General features: G+C 37.7%; 1 protein-coding gene across 2 annotated transcripts; it reads left to right on the top strand.

Moving 5' to 3' along the window:
• Positions 1–89: 89 nt before the first annotated feature.
• Positions 90–22,649, top strand: Naa50 (N-alpha-acetyltransferase 50, NatE catalytic subunit). Of its 2 annotated transcripts, none has more exons than XM_052159167.1 (5): positions 90–388; positions 16,952–17,085; positions 17,611–17,730; positions 18,020–18,086; positions 19,689–22,649. In XM_052159167.1, exons 1-5 carry the CDS (start codon positions 381–383, stop codon positions 19,864–19,866), a joined length of 507 nt encoding a protein of 168 aa, XP_052015127.1. In that variant the 5' UTR covers positions 90–380; the 3' UTR covers positions 19,867–22,649. The 2 variants fall into 2 exon arrangements, with proteins under 2 accessions (XP_052015127.1, XP_052015126.1); XM_052159166.1 differs by having other exon boundaries at positions 91–388; positions 16,949–17,085.
• Positions 22,650–24,963: the final 2,314 nt, after the last annotated feature.

Here is a 24,963-nt window from a genome sequence, read left to right as displayed (position 1 = left end):
AAGGGGGCGGGGGGGTGGGTGGAGTCCTGGCGGCGCAGAGCATTGCGGCTGCGCGCGACGCGGCGGCCGCGCCGGCGCGCTGAGGGGGCGGGGTGAAAGGTCACAGCGCGGCGGCGGGTCTGGCTGGCGGCAGCTGCGGGCGGGAGCGGAGTGTCCCGAGTGCACGTGTGGCGGCGGCGGCGGCGGCGGGAGCAGCGCGGCAGCGGCAGATTTCCCCGCGTCTTCCGGAGCCTCAGGGCCTGGCTTGGCTTTCGCGGCTTCTCAGCCAGGAGGCCGGCGTGTGGGGTTGAGTGGCCTGAGCTCAGGGCGCGGAGAGCTCCGGGCGACGAGGACGACGGCGTTGGCGGCGGCTGTAACGACGGCCTCAGCAGACGGGGAAGATGAAAGGGTGAGGAAGGGCAGCTGGCGGGGTCCGGCGGGCACAGGAGAGGGGCGTGGGTCGGTGGACAGGGAGAGCGCTGCGAGGAAGAGACTCGCGCGAAGACCGGGCGGAGGGACATTGCCTGGCTTCCCGGGTCCCATGGCTCCCGGAGGGGGCGGAGGCTAGGCCGGCTGTTGGCGGGCTGGAGGGCCGGCGGAGGCAAGGGCGCGAGTCCACGATTTCACGTGTGTGCACCGAATGGGACGACGGGGAGAAGGTATTTTGAGGCGCCCGAGGCCTCTTCCCGGGAGCGCACGCCTGGAGCCGCCTCAGGTGCTCATCCAAATCCGGGATGCACGCTGTGGCCGCAGGCTTTGACACGTTGCGGTTTTCTTCGGACTTGTGGGCCGTGCAGAACCTTCTGGAGGGAAAAGGAATTGGAATAAAGAGCACGGGGGATGAGTGTTAGGAGCTAGTGACTCAACGGACTTGGGTTGGGTCAGAGCGAGTGGAGGAGGGAGGGAGGGAGGGGGGGGATGAACTCGATCGGTGTAGACTTTGGGGTGCCAAAATGTTTAAGGAAGTAGCGTGGATCAGTAGGTGGAGCTATTGCTTCAGCGGCGAGTGTTGCCCCCCGAGTGCAAGGAAGAGCTGCCTTTTTACTCTTAGTTAGCAAAGTTGAGGTTTATTCTTTCAAATCTTCCGTAACATTAGAAGTTATGGTTTAACTGTTCCCGTTTGGTAAAAAGTATTTCCTTTCCATTGATTTATATATTGTTACAGTATTTAGCACCGTGAGTTTTGGAGGTTGCCTTGACAATCTTTAGAAAGAAAAAAAGAAAGCTTAAACATATTAAACTTGGTGAAACAAGGGTTTTTTTCCTTTCTAAGTCGGCTGAAAATTATAACTGCTGTTTCAGTTGGTCGGTTTTTGGGAGAGGTTTTTTTTTTTTTTTTTTTTTTTTTTTGAGAGCGAAATAAATTGTTTCTCCAAACGAGCTTGTTCTGTGTAAAATGAAGGTCTCATATCTGAAATGATTCTGAGAACGTTTTGATTTTAAGTCTACATATAAAACATTTTTCTAAACTTTAGTTTGCTTTAAATGTTATTAATTGTTGGGTTTTTTTGTTTGTTTGTTTGTTTTTGGCATGTTTTGGAAAGTTTGCTCTACCTGAGCCACGATCCAGGATACTTGGTAATTTTCAAAAATATGATCCAGTTATCTGTAGGAAGTTTTATTTTTGTAATAGAGTACGACTTTGGCACTGACTGTCATTTTTTTCTACTCATTGCTACACACTCAACATATTTGTCATGTTCTCTTATAGTAAAAGCAGTGAAGATGACGAGACTAAAATTATATAGGATGTTTAGGTTAAAACCTTGAGTCTAGTTCAGTTTCTTTAGGTGTAGTATGTAATCTTTCTGATACTTGACAGTAGAAATGGAGCCACACAGTGGTGGTGTTGGCAGTCTATTGGAACTTTTATCTAATATACTCTTGAAGCAGTTCTACCTTATTAACTAACTGGAGTTCTTGGAAAAGGAAAGTACTCAGTACTCTGCAGGTACTCTGCCACTGAGTTATGTCCCAGCACTTTGAGGTAGAGTCTCGCTAAGTTGTTGAGGCTGGCGCTGAACTTGGCATCAATCTTCTTGCCTCTCTCAGCCTTTTGAGTTGCTGGTATTGAGCTTGAGCCACCGGCACCAGCTGGTTCTTTTTATTTAAGTAGATAGAAGTGTAACATGATGAAGGGAGATGGGCAAATTTGGAGAAAGCTTGGAATTGTTGAATCCGTATTTTAGACCAATAATTATGCTCAAAATTAAGACTCCTTAAGTAAATTTTTTTATTTCTTAGGATTGAGGGCTTAGAATTGGGTTCTTGGACTAAACCAATTTCAAGATAATTTCGCAGGTATATTTCTTTGATTTCCCCCCCACCCCAACTCCCAATAAGCATGGGACTTTAAATTTTCCTTTCCTTCCTTTTAAGATACTAAAGAAATGAAGTCAAGGTATAGTGCAGTTTTGTTTTGTTTTGTTTTATTAAGATATTGATGTCCTTGAGATACAGAACTTGTACAATGTGTTCTATGTGTTCAGTCTCCTGACTCCATTGGAAAAACTGTTCCGTGGATTTTGTTTGAAATTTTATTTGCTGAGTTGTTATTGTATATTGAGCTTACCAAGCATAGTTAAGTACATTAATCTGAAGGGTTTTGTTGTTGTTTTTTGAGACAGGGTTTCTCTGTGTAGCCCTGGCTATCCTGGAATTCACTCTGTAGACCAGGCTGGCCTTGAATTCAGAAATCTGCCTGCCTCTTGACGTTTTGGAAATTGAACACCTACACACACACACACACACACACACACACAATGATTTAAATTTTGGGCTTTGAAACTTTTAAGCTTACTTTTAAAAAATGCTTTTATTTCATTATTTTTACTTTAGTATTCTTATTAGTGACAGCAATAGGATATCCTATTATAAATCATGTATTTTCTTATCTCTATAGTAGATAAATTTGCAATTGATAACTACTATATTTTTATGTACATATCTAGAAAAATGAGAAGTACATTGTTAGACTATTTGCTCTTTCAACTGAGGTTTCTTGTTTTTATGAACCAAGGACTTTTTGTGGTTGGTAAGCTGATTACTTTTATCTGTTATTCCTCTCTAGGGAAGATGACATTCAGTATGCCATAGATAGCAATTACTGGTAGTGTAATTAGTTGTCAGTGTTATAGAAAATAAAACTAAATCCACTTATCCTTCAATTATAATAAAGAGGTGCAAATTAGTTCTAATGCCTTTAAATAAGATATTGCTAAGTGGACCAAAGTAAAGATGAAAAGATAAGTAGGAATAACATAAATACAGAGCAAAACGTTTACTAATTGAAACTTGGCCAAATGGGAAACATTTATGGCCAGTCTATAGTTATAAATGAAACTTTGTTGATAGATACAGAATAGTCGATATGCCATTATTATACCTACTGGGAACAGGCCCAAGAAGTCTTCTGTGTCATTATCTAGATGTTGATCACATAGAAAATAGAAAACATTTGTATCTCTGTCTCTCCTCAGTCAGGATGGGGGCCCCTAATCTTCAGATCCATCCATCTCATTTGTCCAAATATCTGCTTCTGAGCCTGAATACAAAGCATATCTTGTATACCAATAAAACTCTTTGTAGAACCTGACTAGCAGTAGGTGATATTTTGCTTTTTGTGTAAACCAGAAATTTGTGGTCTGTTGATTGAGATACTGAATTATATCTGAAGTACAGATATTGGTTGGCTGGTTTTGTTGTTTTGTTTTTGGTTTTTTGTTTGTTTTTTGTTTTGTTTTTTTGTTTTTGTTTTGTTTTGTTTTTTTTTTTGTTTTTTGTTTTTTGTTTTTTTGAGACAGGGTTTCTCTGTATAGCCCTGGCTGTCCTGGAACTCACTCTGTAGACCAGGCTGGCCTCGAACTCAGAATTCCACCTGCCTCTGCCTCCCAGAGTGCTGGGATTACAGGCATGCGCCACCACTGCCCGGCCAATCATGATTTTTTAAAAGCATATCTTCTGCTCACATTAGTGAGTGTCGGAGTGTTCCTATAGTGGTTTCTTCTTTCCTAAAATGGTGGATAACTTTTAATAATCAATGAATAGGAGTTTCTGTGGTTTTTTTGGGGGGATTAAATTCAGTTGGTAATATGCTTGCCTAGCAAGCATGAAACCCCAACACTGGATGATAACTAGATATGGTGGTGCAAGTCTTTCCAGCACTGGGTAGACAGAGGTCAAAGTATCAAGTTCAAGGTTACATAGTAAGTTTAATGCCAGTGTGGAATACATGGGGCACCTATGTGTAAAAATTATCCAGGAGGCTAAGTGCTTACATGTGTTTTCCTGTTTTATCTAATTTGTATAGTTCTTATTACAATTTGTAGCTAAATTTTTGGATTATTACCTATTTAACTAACTTTTGTCAGTTAAAATCATATTTTATGAAGCATTGTTTTCCAAAGTCAGTGCCTTTGCTGAACAAACTAATTATTACCTGTCTCCCCTCCCCCCCCCCCCCCCACACACACACACACAGGGTTTCTCTGTGTAGCCCTGACTGTCCTGGAACTCATTTTGTAGACCAGGCTGGCCTTGAACTCAGAAATCGCCTGCCTCTGCCTCCCAAGCGCTGGGATTAAAGTCGTGTGCCACCATCACCCGGCTTCCTGTCTTAAATTTTACTGTGCTCCTTCATCCTGTAGATAGATATCTTGATTTTTGTCCTCCAGATGTTAACTATAGCTTTCAATTTCATGGGTTTTGAGGAGGCGTCTCTTTTCAGTTACTCAAATAATTTTTATCTTTGTTTTAAACCTAGCCTGTAGGAATCAGTATAATACTATATAGTAGCCTATAGAAAGAACAGTTATTTTAAAAAACAGTACTATCACTCAGCCTTTCTTTGCCTCCCCACCACCACCCCTCAGCTAATTAAAACTCAGTATTTAGCACTCATTGGCAGGTGGTTCATGTCAGCACTTTGAAGGCAGAGGCATGCTGATCTCTGATTTCAAGGACAGCCAGGGCTACACAGTGAAGCCCTGTCTCAGTAAACAAAACCCAAACAAATGCCAGTGTCTAACTTACTAGTAGAGTGTTAGCCTTCTCAGGTGCAGTAATGGAGTGCCAGGCACAGTTGGCCATGAGCAGGTGAAGTACTCTTGTACAGCCAGGTACATTTTAAAGTTTACTTTAATCTTTTAAAAAAGATTTTTATGTGTATGGATTGTTTGCCTGCATTTATTTCTGTATATCATGTGTGTCTGGTTTACAGAGGCTAGAAGAGAATGTTGACCCCGAGTTCTAAACAACTGTGAGCCACCATGTGGGTGCCAAGAATCTAACCCAGGTCCTCTGGAAGAGTGCTCTTAACTGCTTAGCCATCGTTTAAATTAAAATTTATGTCAGTTTTTTGACATTTTAAAGGATTTTTTATGCAAATTGGATATATAGATCAGTAAATTTTATTAAAAGTTAATGTATATGAGTTTTCCCAGGAAATATTAGCATCTGAATTGAAATATGCTGTGAGTAAAATAAGGGGGCTTTAAGGGTTTAGTATGAGTCTGGCATGGTGGTATAGACCTGTAATTGCATTACTAAGGAGATGAGAGTTATATATGTGGTTTTATTATGTTTTCTTTTGGATATTACTGTGTCAGGGACTTAAAGACCAAGGTTGTGTTTAAAAAAAAAAAAATGCTGTAGAATGTAATTCCCAGGTGGTAGATACTCCCTAAATGTTTTAACTTGTGGGCCACATTTAACTTGCCTGTTTATACCTCTGTCTTAAAAGATTCTGAGACTGCTCCTTGGTTCTGATGATAAACTCTTGTTTCCAGTTACTTTTACTGTGGAAGAACATAGCTGGAAATGTGTACATTTGCATTTCCTGAGCTAGTTCAGCCTGTGTCTGCTTCCATTATTCCTCACATTTGTTGTTTTGTGTGTGTGTGTGTGTGTGTGTGTGTTTCTTCCCAAGACAGGATTTTTCTGTGTAGCTCTGGCTGTTCTGGAACTTAGCATGTAGATCAGGCTGGCCTTGATCACAGACATCACACAGAATGCCTCTGCCTCCTGAGTGCTAGGATTAAAGGTGTGCCTCATCTCAACCAGCTCTTTACATGTTCTTTAGGGAAAAGTTTTTTTTTTTTTTTTTTTTTAGTTTTAAGTGCTATAGCAAATGGTTATTCATAAAACTATCTGATATGTATATATTCCAAAAGGAGTAAATTATATACATAGTTCTTAAACATGTGGTTAAATATTAATACATTAATATTATATGTAGTATTTGTATCCTTAATCTTGGGGGGGGGTATTCCTAGTGGTGGGGTTTTTGGGTTTTTTGTTTGTTTGATTTTGTTTAAGGCCAAGGACTCTTGTAGCAGTGGATGGTGTAGAATTTGCTGGATGGGCCCAGCTGTTCTCAAATTCAGAGAGCCACTTAATTCTGTCTGTTTAGTTTTTGAATTAAGGCTTGCTGCCATTCCTGCCTAGTCGATACTTGCTGTCATTTGGTCTCCAAAGTAGTTTTTACTGTCAGCAGTGTGCAAGGTCTCTTTAAAGGCAAAACCTGAAAGGGAGAAAAAAATTGGGAAAAGCTTAAGAAAATTGAAGAAAAAACACTAGCTTCCATTTCAGTCAAGAGTGATAGAAATTTTGGGTTGGAAATACCTTTAATTCCTTCAGAGACAAAAGTATGTGGATCTCTGAATTCAACTCCAGCCTGGTCTACAGATAGAGTTTCAGGGTGACCAGGGCGACCAGAACCTCAGAGAAATCCTGTCTTGAAAAAAACAGAACAGGGAAAAACTTTTTGTCTGCATGTGCTGTGACTACACATGACTATTTCTAAAATAATAGAAATACCAGTTTTATTAAGTTGATTTTGAGTACATATTCACTTTAGTTTTACTTTTCGGATTAGATAATTATTAGTATTTTCTTTTGATAGAAAATTTTTATTTAATGAAGTGGGGCATTTTCTGCTTTTAGTGGTCATTTGTATTTCTTGTAACTTGTTTTTTTAAAGATGGTGATATTTATCAACTGCCAAAACTTTAAAAACAAAAATAATGTTCTTGAAAATGAAGTTGAAACTTCAGATCAGTTTTATGGAGCAAGTAGGTAGCTGAGGCTAAGTCAGTGTCCATCAGTAGGAATGGCTCTATTACATGCTATGGCAGTGCTGAAGGGGTTAATTTAAATCCTGATTTTTTATTGTGGCATTATCTCTTTGGCTCATATTATCTCCTTCCATATGGGAATCATTTATAACATTAAAGAAATGGATTTAATAGGTATTAAAATAGGACATAAAGTGCAGATTTTTATATAGCAGAAGAGGCTACTCATCTCTCTTTTCATATTACCAGGAACTAGACAGAAAGGGTCAGGGACAAGATAAACCCTTCATAGGCATGGCTCCAAGTGCCTACTTTCTCAAGTTAGGCCTAGCTCCTCCTAGTCAACTGTTCAATGTGAATCCATTAATGAAGTTAGAATACCCATGGTCCAGTTACCTTACCTACACTACTTGGGGACAACTCTTAAACTTGTTCAATCATGACACATAAAGTATACCTCAAAACTAATTTTTTTCTGTATTGGCTTAATCTGGCTATAATTGGATAAATGAGGCTATTAATGAAGGTAGAGAAAAGAGATAGCCCCCAGTGGGTAAAAGCTAGGGATCCAATTAAACAACCTAAGATGTGTAGCCCCAAGGAGTATCTAATCCAAAATGTCAGCAGTTACAAGATTAAGAGACCTTACTTTAAAATCTAGATGAGAAGCCCAAACCTAGCAACCGATTCTTGGATTTACTGACAATACTGTCTTATATTTTGGAGTTTGGTAGAAAAAGATAAATATAAAAGTTAATGCCTAAGCAGGGCTTGTTCATGCACTTGGAAAAAGGATTGGTAGTTCAGTCATGCTCAGCTGCACAAAACAAGTTCCAGGCCAGCCTGGGCTACAGGAGACACTGCCTTTCAAGGAATTGGGAGGGGGGAGGACAGACAAACTTAGTGATAGGTATTTCAGTAATAGAAAAAGAAAAGCCTTTTGAGCAGTTAGTATTTTTGAAGCCGTGTTTCGTGTCATTTACTGAAAGCCAGGGTTTAGATTAAGTCCTACTGATCAGAAGGGAGGGGATCTATTAATGTCTTGAATTTTTTTTATTGATCTTAGTCATACTTTGATGTCTGCTAAAATAAGCTTTGAGTTTGGCATAGATGCACCCTTATGGAGCATATATCCCTCCCTTTAACCATAAGGAATATAGATGATTCCTCTGAGGGAATGTGATAGAAAGGATCTCTCACTATAATGGAAATTTCTAGAAATGCCCAGTTCTACATTTATAAATGTTTTCTACAAGTATATTTTCTATTGGAGCTTTGATTTAATCTTTATAAAGAGAAGTGGGATGGGCTCAGTTCCTATGGCACCTTCAACAAAAAAATACTAAACAAAATCTAATTAACTAGTTATAATTTTGTTCTAAGATAGATTGCAACCATTGAACAAATAAGCAGGTATAGGGAGTTTCTCTGCATTAATTTTTGCAGTTATAAGTAAGTCAGACCTTAGGGAAAGGGGGTCATTTTTGTGGAGTCATATCTCCATCTTGTGGTCTTTCAGAATACTGCCACTAAATTTGTTTTTAAATTTTTTAGCATAATTGCCTTATCTTATTAATTTGATACATTTGGGTGTTATCTACAGTTTGATCTCTCTAAAACTCAGCCTGAAAACTAAATTCCCATCATAATCATATTGAGAAATGTGAATGGTAAGTGGTTAGGTTTTAGGGCTCTGTGCTTCTGAATAAATTGAAACCTTTGTTACTGTTACAGTTTGTTATAAAAAAGAGCTGAGACCTTTTCCTCCGTATTCTTAAATCATGTGGTGACTGTTAATATAACAAGACCACTAGCCAAATGTGATCCCTCAGTCTTGCATTTCTCTCTAGAACTGTGAGCTACATAAACTTTTAGTCATGTTCGCTTACCCTGTGGTGTTCTATTGCAACAGCATATAGGCTCCAAAAGAGTGCTTATTATCTAATGGATGCATAATTTTACAGCATGGCTAACAAGAGCTGGGCTGGGTGATGAATTTGTACCACAAGACTAGGGAGACTTGACCCAGGCTGATGATCCCTGGAGCCTACTATCCTAAAGACTACAAAATATAATGTATGCATTTTTGTGTTTTCTGTTTTCTTTTATTGCAATCATTTATCCCTAGTCCAGTAATTCTTATATGAAGATGACATGGGGTTTGAATACTATAGATTTGAAAATCAGAAAATAATGTCACATGAAGTTACTTCAGCTAAGAAAAATTTTGTTCTCATGATTGCTGTCTTTGGCTTTCTATGATTAGGATTGTAAACTTGAGTGCCAGAAGGAATGAAATAGATGAGGTAGATGAGTAAATGACAAGAATCTTCTCAGGTTAATTGGCAGCCTCTTAACTTAAAAGGAACAAAGGGTGGGTCAAATGCTCTGATCACTTGTCTGACTTAAGTTTTAGGCCAGCAGTATAAGGTTTTTGATCTTTTACTTTTGAAATTCATGTGCTCCTTGTGGTTTTTGTTTTGTTTTCTTTGAGTGTCTCTGTGTGACCCTGGCTCCCCTGGAACACCCTCTGTAGATCAGGCTGCCCTCGAACCCAGAGAAATTCCCTGCCTCTACCCCGCAGCACTGGGATTACAGGAGTGAGACACCACCGCTGGGCTTTTAGTATTTCTGTAGTGTATTGGAAGTAAGAATTCTCAAAAGTAGTCTGTTATAAGAGCTTATCATTTTATGTAAAAAGTTTTGATGTTCTCTCGATACCACTGTTTGCTTGTTTTGACTCATTTAACACCAACATTGTTTAAAGTCACATTTGGTAATACCTAAACTTAAGTGAATAAGACTTTTTAAGGTTTTTATTTCCTTAGAAGTGACCCTAATGAAAGAAAACATTAGGATAAGACTCAATGGAATCACATTGGATTTAATTTCTCTCACAAATAGCCATAACAGTATACATACATGTAATATGTATTTGTTGAGCAGATTTACACCAAAAGCAGACTTAACAATTGGAGGGCTTGATATAGTTGGAGGTTGAAATGTTATGATTTGAAGGTTTACAAAAGTGAGATGTGTATATGTGAACACATTTCTTTCTATATCAGAATTTATTGAGTAACATTAAATTCATCAGCTTTAATGATTTCCATGGCAGCAATTTGCCAGGTAGTCTGGTTAAAGTGAATGCAAAAGGCTTTTTGTTGTTGGTTGTTTGATTTTGAGATGGGTTATTTGATATTGAAATGGTTTTTCTATATAGTTTTGGCTGTTCTAGAATTGCTATGTAGACCGTGGTGAACTAGACTCAGAATTCCTCTTTGCCTCTGCCTCCCAAGTGCTGCAATTAAAGGTGTGTACCACCATGTCTGACAAATGTAAGTTCTGTAATTCCCATCTAAATTGTTAGTGTAGGCTTATCACATAGCAAATGTGTTTATATATATACATATATACATTATGTGTATATATGTGGTTTTGTATAATGAGTACAAGTTAGGCTACAACAAAAGTTCAGGTTTCAGAAGTGAGCTAAGAATCTGTATTGATAATAGGAAAACAAACCAGGGTATTCCAGGGTATTGCTTCTGGGGGGTCCAGTCCAGCTTTGAGAGTTCAGCTTCAAGTTCAGCTTCAAAACTGAATATGGTCTAAACACAGGAATTGTGAAAAGATGGACAGAAGCTAAAGCTCCAGGGACAGTCTGAAGTCTTCTGTCTGTTGGTCCTTCACACACACACACAAAGGGGGTTATATAAGGTCAGAGGTTAAAATGGGGCTGTGACATCACAGTGTTGGTGTCCATCACTTTATGGTGCTAAGTGGAGGAAATTAGACCTTTTGGGGGGGTTATCTAACCGTTCTAAGTCATGCATCCACACTTCCTATAATCTCAAGATACCTCAATAACTTATAGGAAGCCTCCCTTTCTCCTCCCAGGAATGACTCATTCGTTTGTGCTGGATAGATAGTGACTGACAGGTAGTAGTATAGTTGGTGGTTCCCCTAGGAGCCACAGCCATCCTTCTCTTAATGGAGCTCCTCAGGGCAGGACAGGACAGCCTGGAAAAGCACTGTTTCACAAAATAAATTAGTCTCCTAGAGCAGAGCATACCTGATCACTTGGTGTTTCAGATAGTAAAAATAATGCAAATGAACCATCTTACTCTAAAAAGCTGGATCAATCCTAAGTAAAAATTGTTCTCAGGTGGGTATAGAAAACCATGAAGTCCCATAATGCATTATTATTGGTGGGAGTATAAATGATCTACCTTGGGAGACAACCTAGTGTTAATTTTGTATTACCAATTTAACAGTCAGACTTCATGGCTTAAAAGTAACACAATTACAACTCTTAGGTACGAATACTCAAAAATGCTTCTCACTGAACTAAAACCAAGGTTTTGGTTGCAAAGGTAATTTACATAGTACCCACTAAAGAGTCATGCTTACATAGATTTTCAGCATGTCCCCTTACTTAGAAATAGGGTCTTTTTTTTTTGGTTTTTTTGAGACAGGGTTTCTCTATGTAGCCCTGGCTGTCCTGGAACTCACTCTGAAGATCAGGTTGGCCTCGAACTCAGAAATCCGCCTGCCTCTGTCTGCCTCCCAACTGCTGGGATTAAAGGCATGCGCCACCACTGCCCGGCTAGATATAGGGTCTTGAAAGATGAAATTAAGAAGAGGTCATTAGGAGGGTTGGAGCTGGAGACATGGCTCATGGGTAAAGAGCACTTACTGCTATTCCAGAGGGTCCTGAGTTCAGTTTCCAGTAACCACATGGTGGCTCACAACCATCTGTAATGGGAGATCCCAAGCCCTCTTCTGGTGTGTCTGAAGACATGACAGTGTACTAATATACTTGAAATAAAATCTTTTTTTTTTTTTTTTTAAAAGAGGTCATTTGAATTAGAGTTGATCCTAAGTCATGACTGGTGTTTGAGAAAACAGGTGCAGCAGGAAACCTGTGATTAGGAGGGACAGATTATAAATTTTAGATTGTCCCAAGCCAAGAAATGCCTATATTTTCGAAAGCTGAACTTCGATATCATTAGTTTTCTTATTTTAAAAGTTTCATGTTTGTGTTTTACCTGTATTTGTCTGTGCGGGACATGTGTGCCTATTGTCTGTGGAAGCTAGAAGAGGGCATCTGATTTTTCTGGAACTTGTGTTATGGTTGTTTGTGAGCCCATTTCTGGGAATCAAAACCCAGTTCCTATACAAGAGCAATAAGGCTTCTAAACTGCTAAGCCATCTATCTCTCTAACCAAAATTCTATCTTTTTAAAAGCTGGATTTTGTGAGTACATCTTCAGAAGGTTGCCTACAGACAGAAATTGAGATGGACCATCACTGTCCTTCATCTCAATAAGACATCACCACACATAAATAGCATACTTAGAACAGCCTAAGTTTTAAAACTGCCACATATTGGTGAGAATACAGAACTGGGATTCTGATACACCTTAAAATTCAATATGGTCATTCCTAGGTATTTAGTAAAAAGAAATTGAAGCATACATTGTCACAAAAACCTGAGTTAAATGTTTATGGCTCCCTTTTTCAAAATCTTCAAAACCCAGTAAACAGCCCAAAAGTGTAGCTTTATGCTCATATTCAGGCTTGGCTTCTGTCCCTGATACTGAAACAGCCCAAGTAGGAAATGAACCCAAGGTTCTTTGTGAGGTACTATTCAGTACTAAGCAAGGTTGGGATGAACTGTGTGCTGAAAGAATAGCCTGGGAAGTTGCAACAGCATTTGAACGAATAAAAAGCAAAACAACTATTCCTGCTTTTGCACTCTGAGGTGGAGGAGGTGGGTTTATCTCTTAAGTTAGCTGTCAAGCTATGATTGTATAGAGAGTGCCAGGAAAGCCAAAGTTACATAGTGAGAGCATCATCATGAAATAAAAAAGGAAGAAAACAAGTCCTGTGTGTTTTGTTAATTAATTTATGTAATGTCGAAAGCGCAAAATTAAAAGCAGAAGTGATGGTTGCTTACCTGAGTTTGGTAGAGTTGAACTACAAAGAGTTACAGAAATTCATTGTGATATAGATACCTGGTGAGATGGTTTTGTATAATGGTGGTTACATGGTTAAACATACTTGTCAAAAAATTATTCCCCAAAAACATGAAGTTAATTTTAACAAAAAAAGATAAAAATCCAAGAAAAAAATTAAACTCCCAAATAACTGGAAAACCAAACTGGTGGAGTTGAATTTGTCTTAAGCTAATGATTACATCAAAACTGACTGAAACAACATCCCATTTACAATGTTAAAATATGACTCAAGTACATGCCTTTTGCAGGAAACATGTTGTGGCCAAGAGATAAGATTCCTGTGTTGCTCAGGGTGGTCTCTGCATCCTGAGCTCAGCTTCCCAAGTAGCCAGGATAACAGCCCTGTATAGTAGACCCACCCAGCTGCACTTGAAAGATAGAGGGAAGTTAAGGTTTGGTGTGGGGTTAGTTTTTGTTGTTGTTTTAAATAGTGAAAGATATAGCATGCAGTGTAACACTCTTGAATGGCATTTACCAAGAAATCATCTGTTATATAGCCTTCTCCCCTACTTTTAAGATTGAATTTTATGTGTGGATGTGTTGTAGGGATGTCTGTAGAGGCCAGAAGAGGGCATTGTATTCTATCCTGGAGCTACATGGAATAGAATTCCAGGAGCACAGGCCATTGTGAGCCACGAGACATGGGTACTGGGAACCAAGCTCTGAGTCTTTCCAAAAGCAGTGAGTGTTCTTTTTATTTTCTTTCTTTCTTTCTTTCTTTCTTTCTTTCTTTCTTTCTTTCTTTCTTTCTTTCTTTCTTTCTTTCTTTTTTTTAAGATTTATTTATTTATTATATGTAAGTACACTGTAGCTGTCTTCAGACACCCCAGAAGAAGGTGTCAGATCTCATTGTGGATGGTTGTGAGCCACCATGTGGTGGCCGGGATTAGAACTCAGGACCTTCAGAAGAGCAGTCAGTGCTCTTTTTTGTTTGGGGTTTTTTTGGTTTTGTTTTTTGGGGTGTTGTTGTTGTTGTTGTTGGTTTTTTGGTTTTGGTTTTTTCCAAGACAGGGATTCTCTCTATAGCCCTCTGTATAGACCAGGCTGGCCTTGAACTCAGAAATCCGCCTGCCTCTTCCTCCCAGAGTGTAGGGATTACAGGCGTGCGCCACCACCACCTGGCCAGTCAGTGCTCTTAACCACTGAGCCATTTCTCCTGCTTCAGAAGTTATTTTTTAAAGATATGTTTATATGAAAGTACACTGTAGCTGTCTTCCGCACACCAGAAGAGGGTATCAGATCTCATGGATGGTTGTGAGCCACCATGTGGTTGCTGGGATTTGAAACTCAGTATTCTTAACAGCTGAGCCATCTTTCCAGCCCCCAAGAAGTTATTTAAAAAATAAAACAAAGTAAAACCCCTTAACCTCTTTCACATATCTTTTATGCATTTTAGTAGAGTGATACCCTAGCTACTTAAGTAACTCTTATTGTTAAGTGATTTTAATCAGTGTAGTCAATATAAGCTGATATAGTCACTGCACCCAATTATGCCATTAGAATAAAAGAGCAGCAGCTATGGACAAGGCATAAGCTACCTGTGCGCTTTTGTGTTTTACAGGATATAACACCTGTATTGTTTTAGTTTGGTTTAATGTGAAGAAAGAATACAGTCTGGAAATGGAAGGTAGATTTTAATAGTGGGTTTTAAAAGCTAGTGGTACAGCATATTTACCTGGTATGGTGAGGTTCAGTTTCTTGCACTGAAAAACAACAGCTAAAGTTTCAAGTAAATTTGAACCTTAAAGACGGGGAAAACTTAGAGCACTGTGACCTATTTAGAGAAGACATGACTGCTTCTTACACAGGGGATTCATTATAAGCTGTTAAACACTTGTGAGCAGATCATTCACTTAAAGTGGGTAACATTGGGAAAAATGTAAACCTACCAGTGTGGTACATTCATGTGCTAAGATTTTTTTTTTAATATATGGAGAATATACAATATACACAACTGACATAATAGAAAATGAAACAAAATGGCTAAAGTAAATCTAAGCTTTTCAAAATAGAACGCCAAGTTTCTTTGTATTAGTTCAATTAGAGCAAAATGTCCAAATTTGATATTACAGAGTAAAATGGCTTAAAGGATTCTAACCTAAGGTACTGTATTATGTTTACGTGTATCTGGGCATGTCAGTTTCTTCCTATTTTTTTACTAATACAAATCAAGTATGCTTTATTTAACCAGCCCCTCATCAATAAATGTTTCATGCTACAAATATGATACATCCATGCATGCATTCATTTCACTTCCCTACTATTTGCTGTAATGCAATGTGATCTCCAACTACCATGAAAGTAAGTAGGAACTACATTTATTTTGCTGGCCTCTTGATTGTCTTAGTTTTTATTTGTCTTAGTATTTACTTTTTTGTTGTTTTTGCTATCCGCTGTAAACAGTTTTTAAGAAGGCAAATGAGGGCCCTGAAGAGATGGATGGCTTAGCAGTTAAGGTCACTTGACTTTTGGTTCCCAGCACCCACATGGCAGCTGACAGCCATCTATCTGTAATTCCAGTTCTAGTAATTTAATACCCTTTTCTGGCCTCCATGGGTGCTAGGCACAAATATGTTATGCATACACACATGCTAGATACTCATAAATAAAATCTAGTCTTAAAAAGGGTAGTTAAGGCTGTGGTTGTAGATCCTGAAAAAGTTCAGGAGGTCCTGAGCTTGGTCTCCAGCACAAGAAAAGATGCCTTCAAATGTCTACTGATGGTGCTGGTGAAATAGGAATGAACTGTTGTGTGTATTTCCAACAGGGTTTGCCTTAACAGGTTCATTTCAGTATGTACTAAGACTTATTTAAGCTATTAAACGTTGGTATAGGCAAAATACTTACATTACCAATGAATCTTAAGCTCTCTTTTAATTCTTTATAGCCATAAAATGATTTTCATTGAATATAGTAGTTTCTTAAAAATGCTACTGTTGGCATTATTCATAGGTAATTTTGAAACTGATATTTTTCAAAATTCCCAGATTCTCGTTCTGTTTTCAGAAATTCTCATTTGGGGGGGGGGGGGTGTTACAGAAATGACTGCTCTTCCAGAGGTTCTGAGTTGAATTCCCAGCAACCACATGGTGGCTCACAAACATCTGTAATGGGATCTGATGCCCTCTTCTGGTGTGTCTGAAGATAGCTTAGTATACTCATACATAAAATAAATAAATCTTGAAAAAAGAGAGAGAAATTCTCATTTTGAAAGAGTAGGGTGTCCTGTAATATGAATTCTTAATATCACTTCAGTAAATGTGATGTTACTGGATCACTCTTATCAACAAATAAGTGAAAATTGTTTGGGCAGGTTTCTCAATAATTTGCTAAATTGTCCTCAAGAAATAATGTACCAATTTCTCATCTGCAAAGTATAAGCATGTCGTTTGCTATCACTTTGTTAATATTAGGTATTGTTGGGGGCTGGAGAGATGGCTCAGTGGTTAAGAGCACCTGCTCTTCCAGAGGTCCTGAGTTCAAATCCCAGCAACCACATGGTGGCTTACAACCATCTATAATGGGATCTGATGCCCTCTTCTGATATGTCTGAAGACAGCTACAGTGTACTTGTAAATCAATCTATCTGCAGTTTTAAATTGAAAGCTATAAGGACAATTTTAGCATTTATTAAAGGATAATATGTCTGGCCTTTTTGGTTATTATGTCCATATATATATATATATATATATAAGCTGTGAGCAGAATTTTGGTTGAATTTGCTTATAAGTGGTGGTGTTTTAGGAATATTAAGCTATAACAAAAGGGTTGAATTTGTCAGTTATGTGCAAATATGACTGATATCCTTTTAATAATATTATCTTAATAAATGAAGTTAATTATCTTTTATTGAGTACATTTTGGTTTGTTCCAGTAGCCGGATCGAGCTGGGAGATGTGACACCACACAATATTAAACAGTTGAAGAGATTGAACCAGGTCATCTTTCCAGTCAGCTATAATGATAAGTTCTACAAGGATGTGCTAGAAGTTGGCGAGCTAGCAAAACTTGGTATGTATTTTCTCTTATAAAAACATTTGTACTTCTAAATTATATCTGTTAATATTAGAACAGTTAATACAGGCTCCTTTTTTAAAAGCAGAGGAAGTTTGAATATTACTGATTTTTGAGGAATCAATATTGAATATTTGACTTTTAAAACTAATTTTCAGATACTTAAAAAAAAAGTGTGACCACATATGTATATCAGCTTAAGGGAGTTGATTCTAGCTTTCCACGTGGTAAGTTCCAGCAATTGAACTTAGGTTGCCAGGCTTGGTGGCAAGCATCTTTAACTGCTAAGCCCTCTGGCTTCTGAGTTGTTTTGGTTATTTACTGTGAGCCTGTGTGTTTATCACTAATTTAATAACTATTCCAGAGAAAGTTTAGCCGCCTTCAGACACTATAAAGGTTGAGGCCATTGCTATTCTTATGAGTAGCTAGTTAAAATCTGATGCTTATTAACAACTTTTTCGTTGTTTTTAAAGTGAGCTGTTTAACATGTTGACATTTACATCTTTGTATTTCCTGTGGCAGCATATTTCAACGATATAGCTGTGGGTGCAGTGTGCTGCAGGGTGGATCACTCGCAGAGTCAGAAGAGACTTTACATCATGACACTAGGATGCCTTGCACCTTACCGAAGACTAGGGATAGGTAAGCATATGTGGTGTTTTGTTCTGTTTTAAGAAAATTGGGAAGTCAGGCAGGCATTTGCACAGCTTTTTAATCTCAGCATTCAGGAGGCAAAGGCAGACAGATCTCTTGAGTTCAAGGCCAGACAAAGCTACACAGAGAATACAGAAAAACCCTGTCTTGAAAAAGCCAGAATGAATGAAAAGGAAGGGAAGGAAAAGAAAAAGCAAAGTGGAAAGGGGCAACTGAATTGTGAAAAATAAAATGAAAACTGTTGCTTAGTATTATTTGTTATTTGTTTTATTAATAGGAACTAAAATGTTAAATCATGTCCTAAACATCTGTGAGAAAGATGGCACTTTTGACAACATTTATCTGTAAGTATCTAATGTTCATCAAGTGTCTGATAACTTATCAGTATAAATCCCTATCTGACAGAAACTGGGATCTACTCACTCATTGTATTATTTGGTTGAAACCCCCTTGAAGGTATGCTTTTCTCTTGATAACATTAAGGCTATAAAAGGGATACTGGAGAATTCATCTGGTCAGAGCATTGGCTGTTTGTCCAGACGGCCCCAATTCCATTACCAGTGTCCATATGGTGTCTTAAAATCATTTGTATGTCCAGTTCTAGGGGATCTGGCATCTTCTTTTGGTATATAAGTGGTGCACAGGCATGTGTGCAAGCAAAAATGCCTATACCCTTAAAAGAAATTTTAGAGAATAAAGTCACCTTACAGCAGTCCTCCCAGTCTTTAAACCGCCCTAACTTACATTAAGTAAAATGCTATAGATGTTTTTATTATGCTGTATTGTTTAGGAAATGTCGAAGAATGGTCTATATATTTCATTCAGGATGACTCTTTAAATTCAGGGTTGGTGAATTATGTTTGGGAAACTGATAATGTAGGTGAACTATTTTTGTTATAATTTGGTTATAATTATATATAAGGAACCTGAGGTAAAACCAAGATCATAGGTAGTCTAGGTAGTCAGAATTTTGAGACCATTAATGCCATTAATAGTGATATATTTTATTCAAGGTTGTCAGCAACATGCTTATTTAAAATAGAGTTTAATAAAGTCAGAAATGGCTTAGTTGAGATTGTACTTGATGTGAAGAAGGCCACAATATTAAGAGCAAAGACAACTGGGCATAGTGGCTTGTGTTTTTCATCCTAGAACTCTACTCAGGAGGCAGAGGCGGCAGGTAGGGTCTCATGAGTTTGAGGCCAGCCTGGTCTACATATAGTGAGTTTTAGGACACAGACAGAGATAGACCACTCCTTTCTCAAAAAACCAACCAACAAAGCCAAGACAAAGATCACAACAACTGATTGTTTTCACATTGGTATTGCAATGAGTGATGAAGGAAGCCCAAGAAGATAATTTGGGCAGTTGGGGCTATGTTGTGTTTTTAGTGGGTGTATTTGTGGGAAGAGGCATGTACACATGAGCACAGGTATCCAAGGAGGCCAGAACTAACAGATATCCAAGGAGCTGAAGTAATAGGCAGTTGTGAGCCACCTTACAGCAGTTCTGGGAATAGAACTTCAATTCACTGGAAAACCAGTTATATGCTTTTTTAAAACCACTGAGCCTCATGATAGTTTCATCTTTGTTAACTATAAGAATAAACGCTTATCTCCTGATCTCAACCACCTACCTTGCAAATGGAAGAATTAGGTTAAAAGTATAAAATTGCTGGGCGGTGGTGGCACCTGTAATCCCAGCACAGTCCAGGACAGCCAGGGCTACACAGAGAAACCCTATCTCGAAAAACCAAAAAAAAAAAAAAAAAAAAAAAAAAAAAAAAAAAAAAAAAAAAAAGAATAAATTTTGATCATTGTTAAAAAAAAAAAAAGTGTAAAATGTCTGAATTTGCTACCCTTGACCAGTTTTAATTGCTATTTAGACTTGAAAGTTGATGGCAATCGTCTCATATCTGTCTGTGTGTATTATACCCTGTATCTCAGGCATGTCCAGATCAGCAATGAGTCAGCGATTGACTTCTACAGGAAGTTTGGCTTTGAGATTATTGAGACAAAGAAGAACTACTATAAGAGGATAGAGCCTGCAGATGCACATGTGCTTCAGAAAAACCTCAAAGTCCCATCTGGTCAGAATGCAGAGACACAGAAGACAGACAACTGAACAAATCACAGATGAACTTTCTTGCACTTGCTTGTCGCCAAATAAAAGAAAGGCCCATTGGTTCCCTTCCCCCTTTCTTGAGCTTTCCTCCTTTGTTATTCTTTATTTCTTAAGTTTTTAATACTTTCATGGACTCTTAAAAATGATCATGTTTGGATTGTTTTAGTTCTCTTATTTTTGTGAGGTTGTTGGATTGAAGAAAGGAGAAGATAGATTTGTATAGTTTCACAGTTAAGATGTCCCCAAAATTGGGTGTCAGATGATTTCAAATTTTTAGAACAACATCCTGCTTTCACATTGAAGGGCAGAGCCTACTATACTGTTTATTTCAAAAGGCAAAAAGAAGCAGCAATATCTTGTTCTCTAATTCATAGACAAGCTTAGTGTATTTGTGGTACTTTGCGTTTTAAAGACTGTGGGGTGCTGATCCCCAGCCTTGCCTTCACTCTACCTTTAGTCCTTGGAGCAGTCTCAGGAGGTGGACATTATTATCCTTGTGAAAATACCAAGCTTATGTAGGATTTTAAAGCAATTTTTTTTCTATTTGCTGATTGGTGGGGCCTTTTGTGTAGGTAGTATTAAACTTTGGTCAAAGTATTTCAGTTAAACTGCCCTTTTTTTTTTTTTCTTTTTGCTGAGGAATGGATTTCTTGTTAGCAGGGTTTTGGTTTTTTTGTTTTTTTTTCCTTCTTTCCTGCTGTTAATCTTGTTACTAGAGGCATTAACTGGTAGAGTGTGGGCTGGTGAAATTAACTGTTTTAATATCCCAGCTAGAGATATGGCCTTTAACTGACCTAAAGAAGATTGTTATAATTGGTTTTCTTCTCTTATTTTTCAGTAAGCCCAATAATAGTGTAACCTTATAAATGGACTTAATGCCCTTATAAGTCAATACCCCTAAATAAACCTGAAGCAAGTGTTTTCTCTTGGACATACAGAATTGCATTACATACAAAGCTTAGATGGACTTGTAACACATTACGTGTATTTAATGTCAACTAATACAGATTGTTAAGTGTGGCCATTGAGCGTTTGTTAATATATGAAAGAATTTCTAGACAGTATTTTTGAAAATAACATTGTTGTGCTATTGCCTATCTGTTGGAGAGCATCCCAGGTTTGCTTACACGCTGTGCCTCCAAGTTTAAAGACTTGGAATAAGAGGAATCAGTAGAAAAACTCCTTCTGTTCTTGGAATAGAAGTATAAAGTGTTAATACAAATATCACTGTGACCTTCAGTTGACAGGTTTGGTTAAGACAAGATCATCTTCAGGCATACTTGGAGTGGCTCTGATGGATTAAGAACTGTAATGTGGAGACATGTGAGATACGTTTTACTCACATTGTTCTGTCTCAAATATATGGAATTCCTTAGATTGATAGTAGTCATCAGTGGCTCAAGAAATGTTCTCATTAGACTTTAAAACAGTACAGATTGTGTGTTTTTCTTTCATTTGACTTTAAAAGGAAGTTTAATACATCATATTAGTAAAATTGTGGTATGAAAGTCTCATTTCCAAATAGGTTAAATGATAAAATTATCTCACATGATGTTTATGCACACCTTATAACTCTTACATTTTTATTTGAGAATGTGAAAGTATGTAAAATGGACTTAAGTAGTCTTGAGTGCCAAGAATATAGATAAGGGGTGGGATGGATGGATGGATGGATGGATGGATGGATGGATGGATGGGGTAATAAAGTTGTAGAAATACCATGCTTGTTTCTTGGGTATCAGTTTCCTAAGCAGTCCATATCTAAGCTCAGAAGTTTAGTGTTAAGCACCTTTACTTTCAGGATAAGCTTCAGCGTGCTCTTGCCAAGAGAAGAGGGCATAAATGATAGCAAAATTAGTTTGAAAAAGTCAGCAATTTTGTAAACTTCCTGATAGCAAAATAGATTTTGATATATAAAAGAGTTTTCTGAGATGACACTGCCTCTATTTCTATAACCGTTTCACCTGGACTATCCGACTAGTCCTATGAATGTATCCCTAAATGTGGTTATTGAAAAACCGAATAGCTGCCTCACAACAATTAAGTACATGTTATTTAAAGAGGAGGAACAAATAATAAAGATTGATTTGAATGTGCAGGCTCCCTATTATAGCTTCTTTTTCCATACTAGTCAGTGATTTAACCTAAAATTTAAATGTATGTAAAGGGTCAATTGTCCTGTATCAAAGTTAGATTAAATGATTCCATCCACTTACATAAGGGGAAGATGTGGAAGAAGTAGAAACTGGGACTAGTCCATATGCCTGTGAGTAATGCCCCATGTTGAGATTGTGGGTTTGGGTTTTGATTTGTTTGGGCTTTTTCTTTGTTTTTAACATAGGATAAAAATAATCTTTGAGGTAAAACTAATTGATTAACTGGAAGATACCAGGCTGTCTTCATCATTTTTCAGGACAGGTAATTTTTACTGTGGGATAAATAGGTTAAAACTATTCTGTATGCTATTTGAATTTAGGTTCTAAAGTAAAGAATCCGTAGAGAAATCTATGCAATATGTAATTTGTCAAGATTAATTTTCATCTGGGGAAAGAAGTTGCTAAGTGTCTCCAAAGTAGGTTACTCGTTAACTGAAAGTCCTCCAAAAAGAGAACTATTGGGAAGCTTGGTGTGTGGTGGTGGAAAAGAAAAAACTCCCTCAGTTTTTGGAGGGAATAACTTAAAGATACTTAAGTGGCTACGTTAACTTGGTGCAGTTAAGAATTAAACTTGTCAATTTTAATGTTGCTGTTACATCTAAAATAAACTTATGTGATGTTCTGGTAGTGATCTGTCTATATAAGTGCCATGAAATCATTATTGTGCTGAGTTTTACAGTCTGCAACTATGCCATTGTTGTGTACTGTGACCCATACTGTTTTATATTTCTTAAAGGCCTAATTTAAAGCTCATGAATAATCAAGGTATGCTAATACAGACCTCTTGGAATTGGAAAAACACACTGGCCAATATATCTGAATTTTATTTTTGGTGAAAGAGAAATATAAGATTCCCCAGGGGTGACTTACTGCCACATTTTGAATGTAATTATTATAAATAGAACTTTCTAGTGAGTATGAACTGTAAATGTGCATATTCTGATCTATTCCTTTTTGTAGTGAGGATTTTAGTAATTGAGTGTAGGTTTTTTTTTTTTTTTTTTTTTTTTTTTTTGGTCTGTCAAATATGTACTTTGAAGTTTTTGTCGCAAAATTAGCAGTGTTTTAATATATCTAGTCAAGATGGTCTGAAAAAGCATTTTGCTTATTCCAGAAGAAACAATGGATCTCTTGGTCTGATTTACCGTATCACTCCAAAAATTTAGCAGTTTAAAATAACAGGTTTGTTGTATCCTATAGTTTCCCAGTCAGGCAATGTGTGGCATATCCAGTTAGATCTGATAAAAGATCTTACATCAAGTATCAGCCAAGGCTGCATTGAAGGCTTGACAACAGCTACTTTATTTCACTTACATGGCTGTTAGGCCTCAGTTTCTCAGTATGTGATTAAATCTATTGGGTGGCCTAACCTAATAATCCTACATCTGAACTAGAAACCATTTGGGACAGAACATTAATATAAAATACTTGCTTAACAAAGGCTAGTATTAGTCTTAGGAAGTTATGGACTATTTGTTATATTGTGATGAAAGCTTAAATCTAACAATTGGAAAGAGGTCATATTGGAAAGAATATTTTGTAATTTTATGATCATTTGATTAAACCATTTTCTGTCCTCAACAATTCAAGACATGAGTTGAATTGACAACCAGACAGCCAGGCTACACAAACCTTGTCCTGAAAAACCAAAAACTTGAGTTATAAACATGTTAAATAGCTATAACTTTGATACTGATTCAAAGTCTTTGTTTCTGTCAACCAAACTTTGAGAAACCATATTGGCAATGTTTTTTTTTTTTTTTTGGTTTTTTTTTTTTTTTTTTTTTTTTTTTTGGTTTTTTGGTTTTTTCGAGACAGGGTTTCTCTGTGTAGCCCTGGCTGTCCTGGAACTCACTCTGTAGACCAGGCTGGCCTCGAACTCAGAAATCCGCCTGCCTCTGCCTCCCAAGTGCTGGGATTAAAGGCGTGCACCACCACGCCCAGCTCATATTGGCAATGTTAGAAGTCATTTTTTTTTTTTTTAGAGATTTGAACAGTGTTGGATTTTTGCTTGTTATTAGAAATCTAAAGAAAACTATCAGGTTTTACTTGTAACTCATCTAAATGGTTTCTTTGAGTTTACTAAGTGCCTTGTCATTTAAATAATGCAAATACAATAATCCTCAAGTGAGGTAAGGTCTATGGCCTCTAAAGTTAAAAACAAGGCAAGGTCTTTCTGTGTACCTGGCCAGCATAGAGCTCTGTAGACCAAGCTGACCTTCAAACCTGCTTCTGCTGGATCCCCTGGAGCAGGGGTTCTGAGCAGTTATGAACTACCCAACCTGGGCGTTGGGAATCAAACTAAAAAATCCTGGAGTGTTGCAACAAGTATCCTTGACTGCTAAGCCATCTCTCCAGGCCTGAAACATTCTGTAAGTAGACAGTCTTAGTGAAGGACCCTTTAGGGACACAGCTGGTTGAGCGACAAGGTTTCACCTTGAACTTGATACAACGTAGTTGAGGCTGGACTTGAAGTCTTGTTGGTATTATGTGTATATGTGTGTGTGTGTGTGTGTGTATATATATATATATATATTATATATATATATATAATATTACCACTTTTGGCTGGCTGATGGTTTACAGAAGTAAAAGTTTCATCAAGCTTGAGTTTGCTTTAACAAAACAATATGGAAAGAAATATTCTTTAACATTGCCTTGAGTATAAACAAGCCTTAATGAAGTTTAAAAGGCTAGTAAGTTGAAAAGTCAGTTTTTGCATAGAAAGCTATGTATTATAGTCAAGATTACATTAATTTAATTTGTTAAGACTGGCATGCCTTAATCTCATTGTGATCTTTAATCAAGCTACAATTTAAAAGTTGCAGATTCCCTCAAATCTGGTGGGTTTTTTTTGCCATGGGGTTTGTCAGTTAGGGACTAGACTGTAGTAGGAGTGACTTTAAACATTAAGTGTGTGAGCTTGCTTGAGACCTCATGC

This window comes from Apodemus sylvaticus, chromosome 15, assembly GCF_947179515.1.
Source record: "Apodemus sylvaticus chromosome 15, mApoSyl1.1, whole genome shotgun sequence".
Taxonomy (NCBI): domain Eukaryota; kingdom Metazoa; phylum Chordata; class Mammalia; order Rodentia; family Muridae; genus Apodemus; species Apodemus sylvaticus.
Note: the sequence above shows the minus strand (reverse complement) of the source record. Positions and strands in the feature narration are given on the sequence as shown.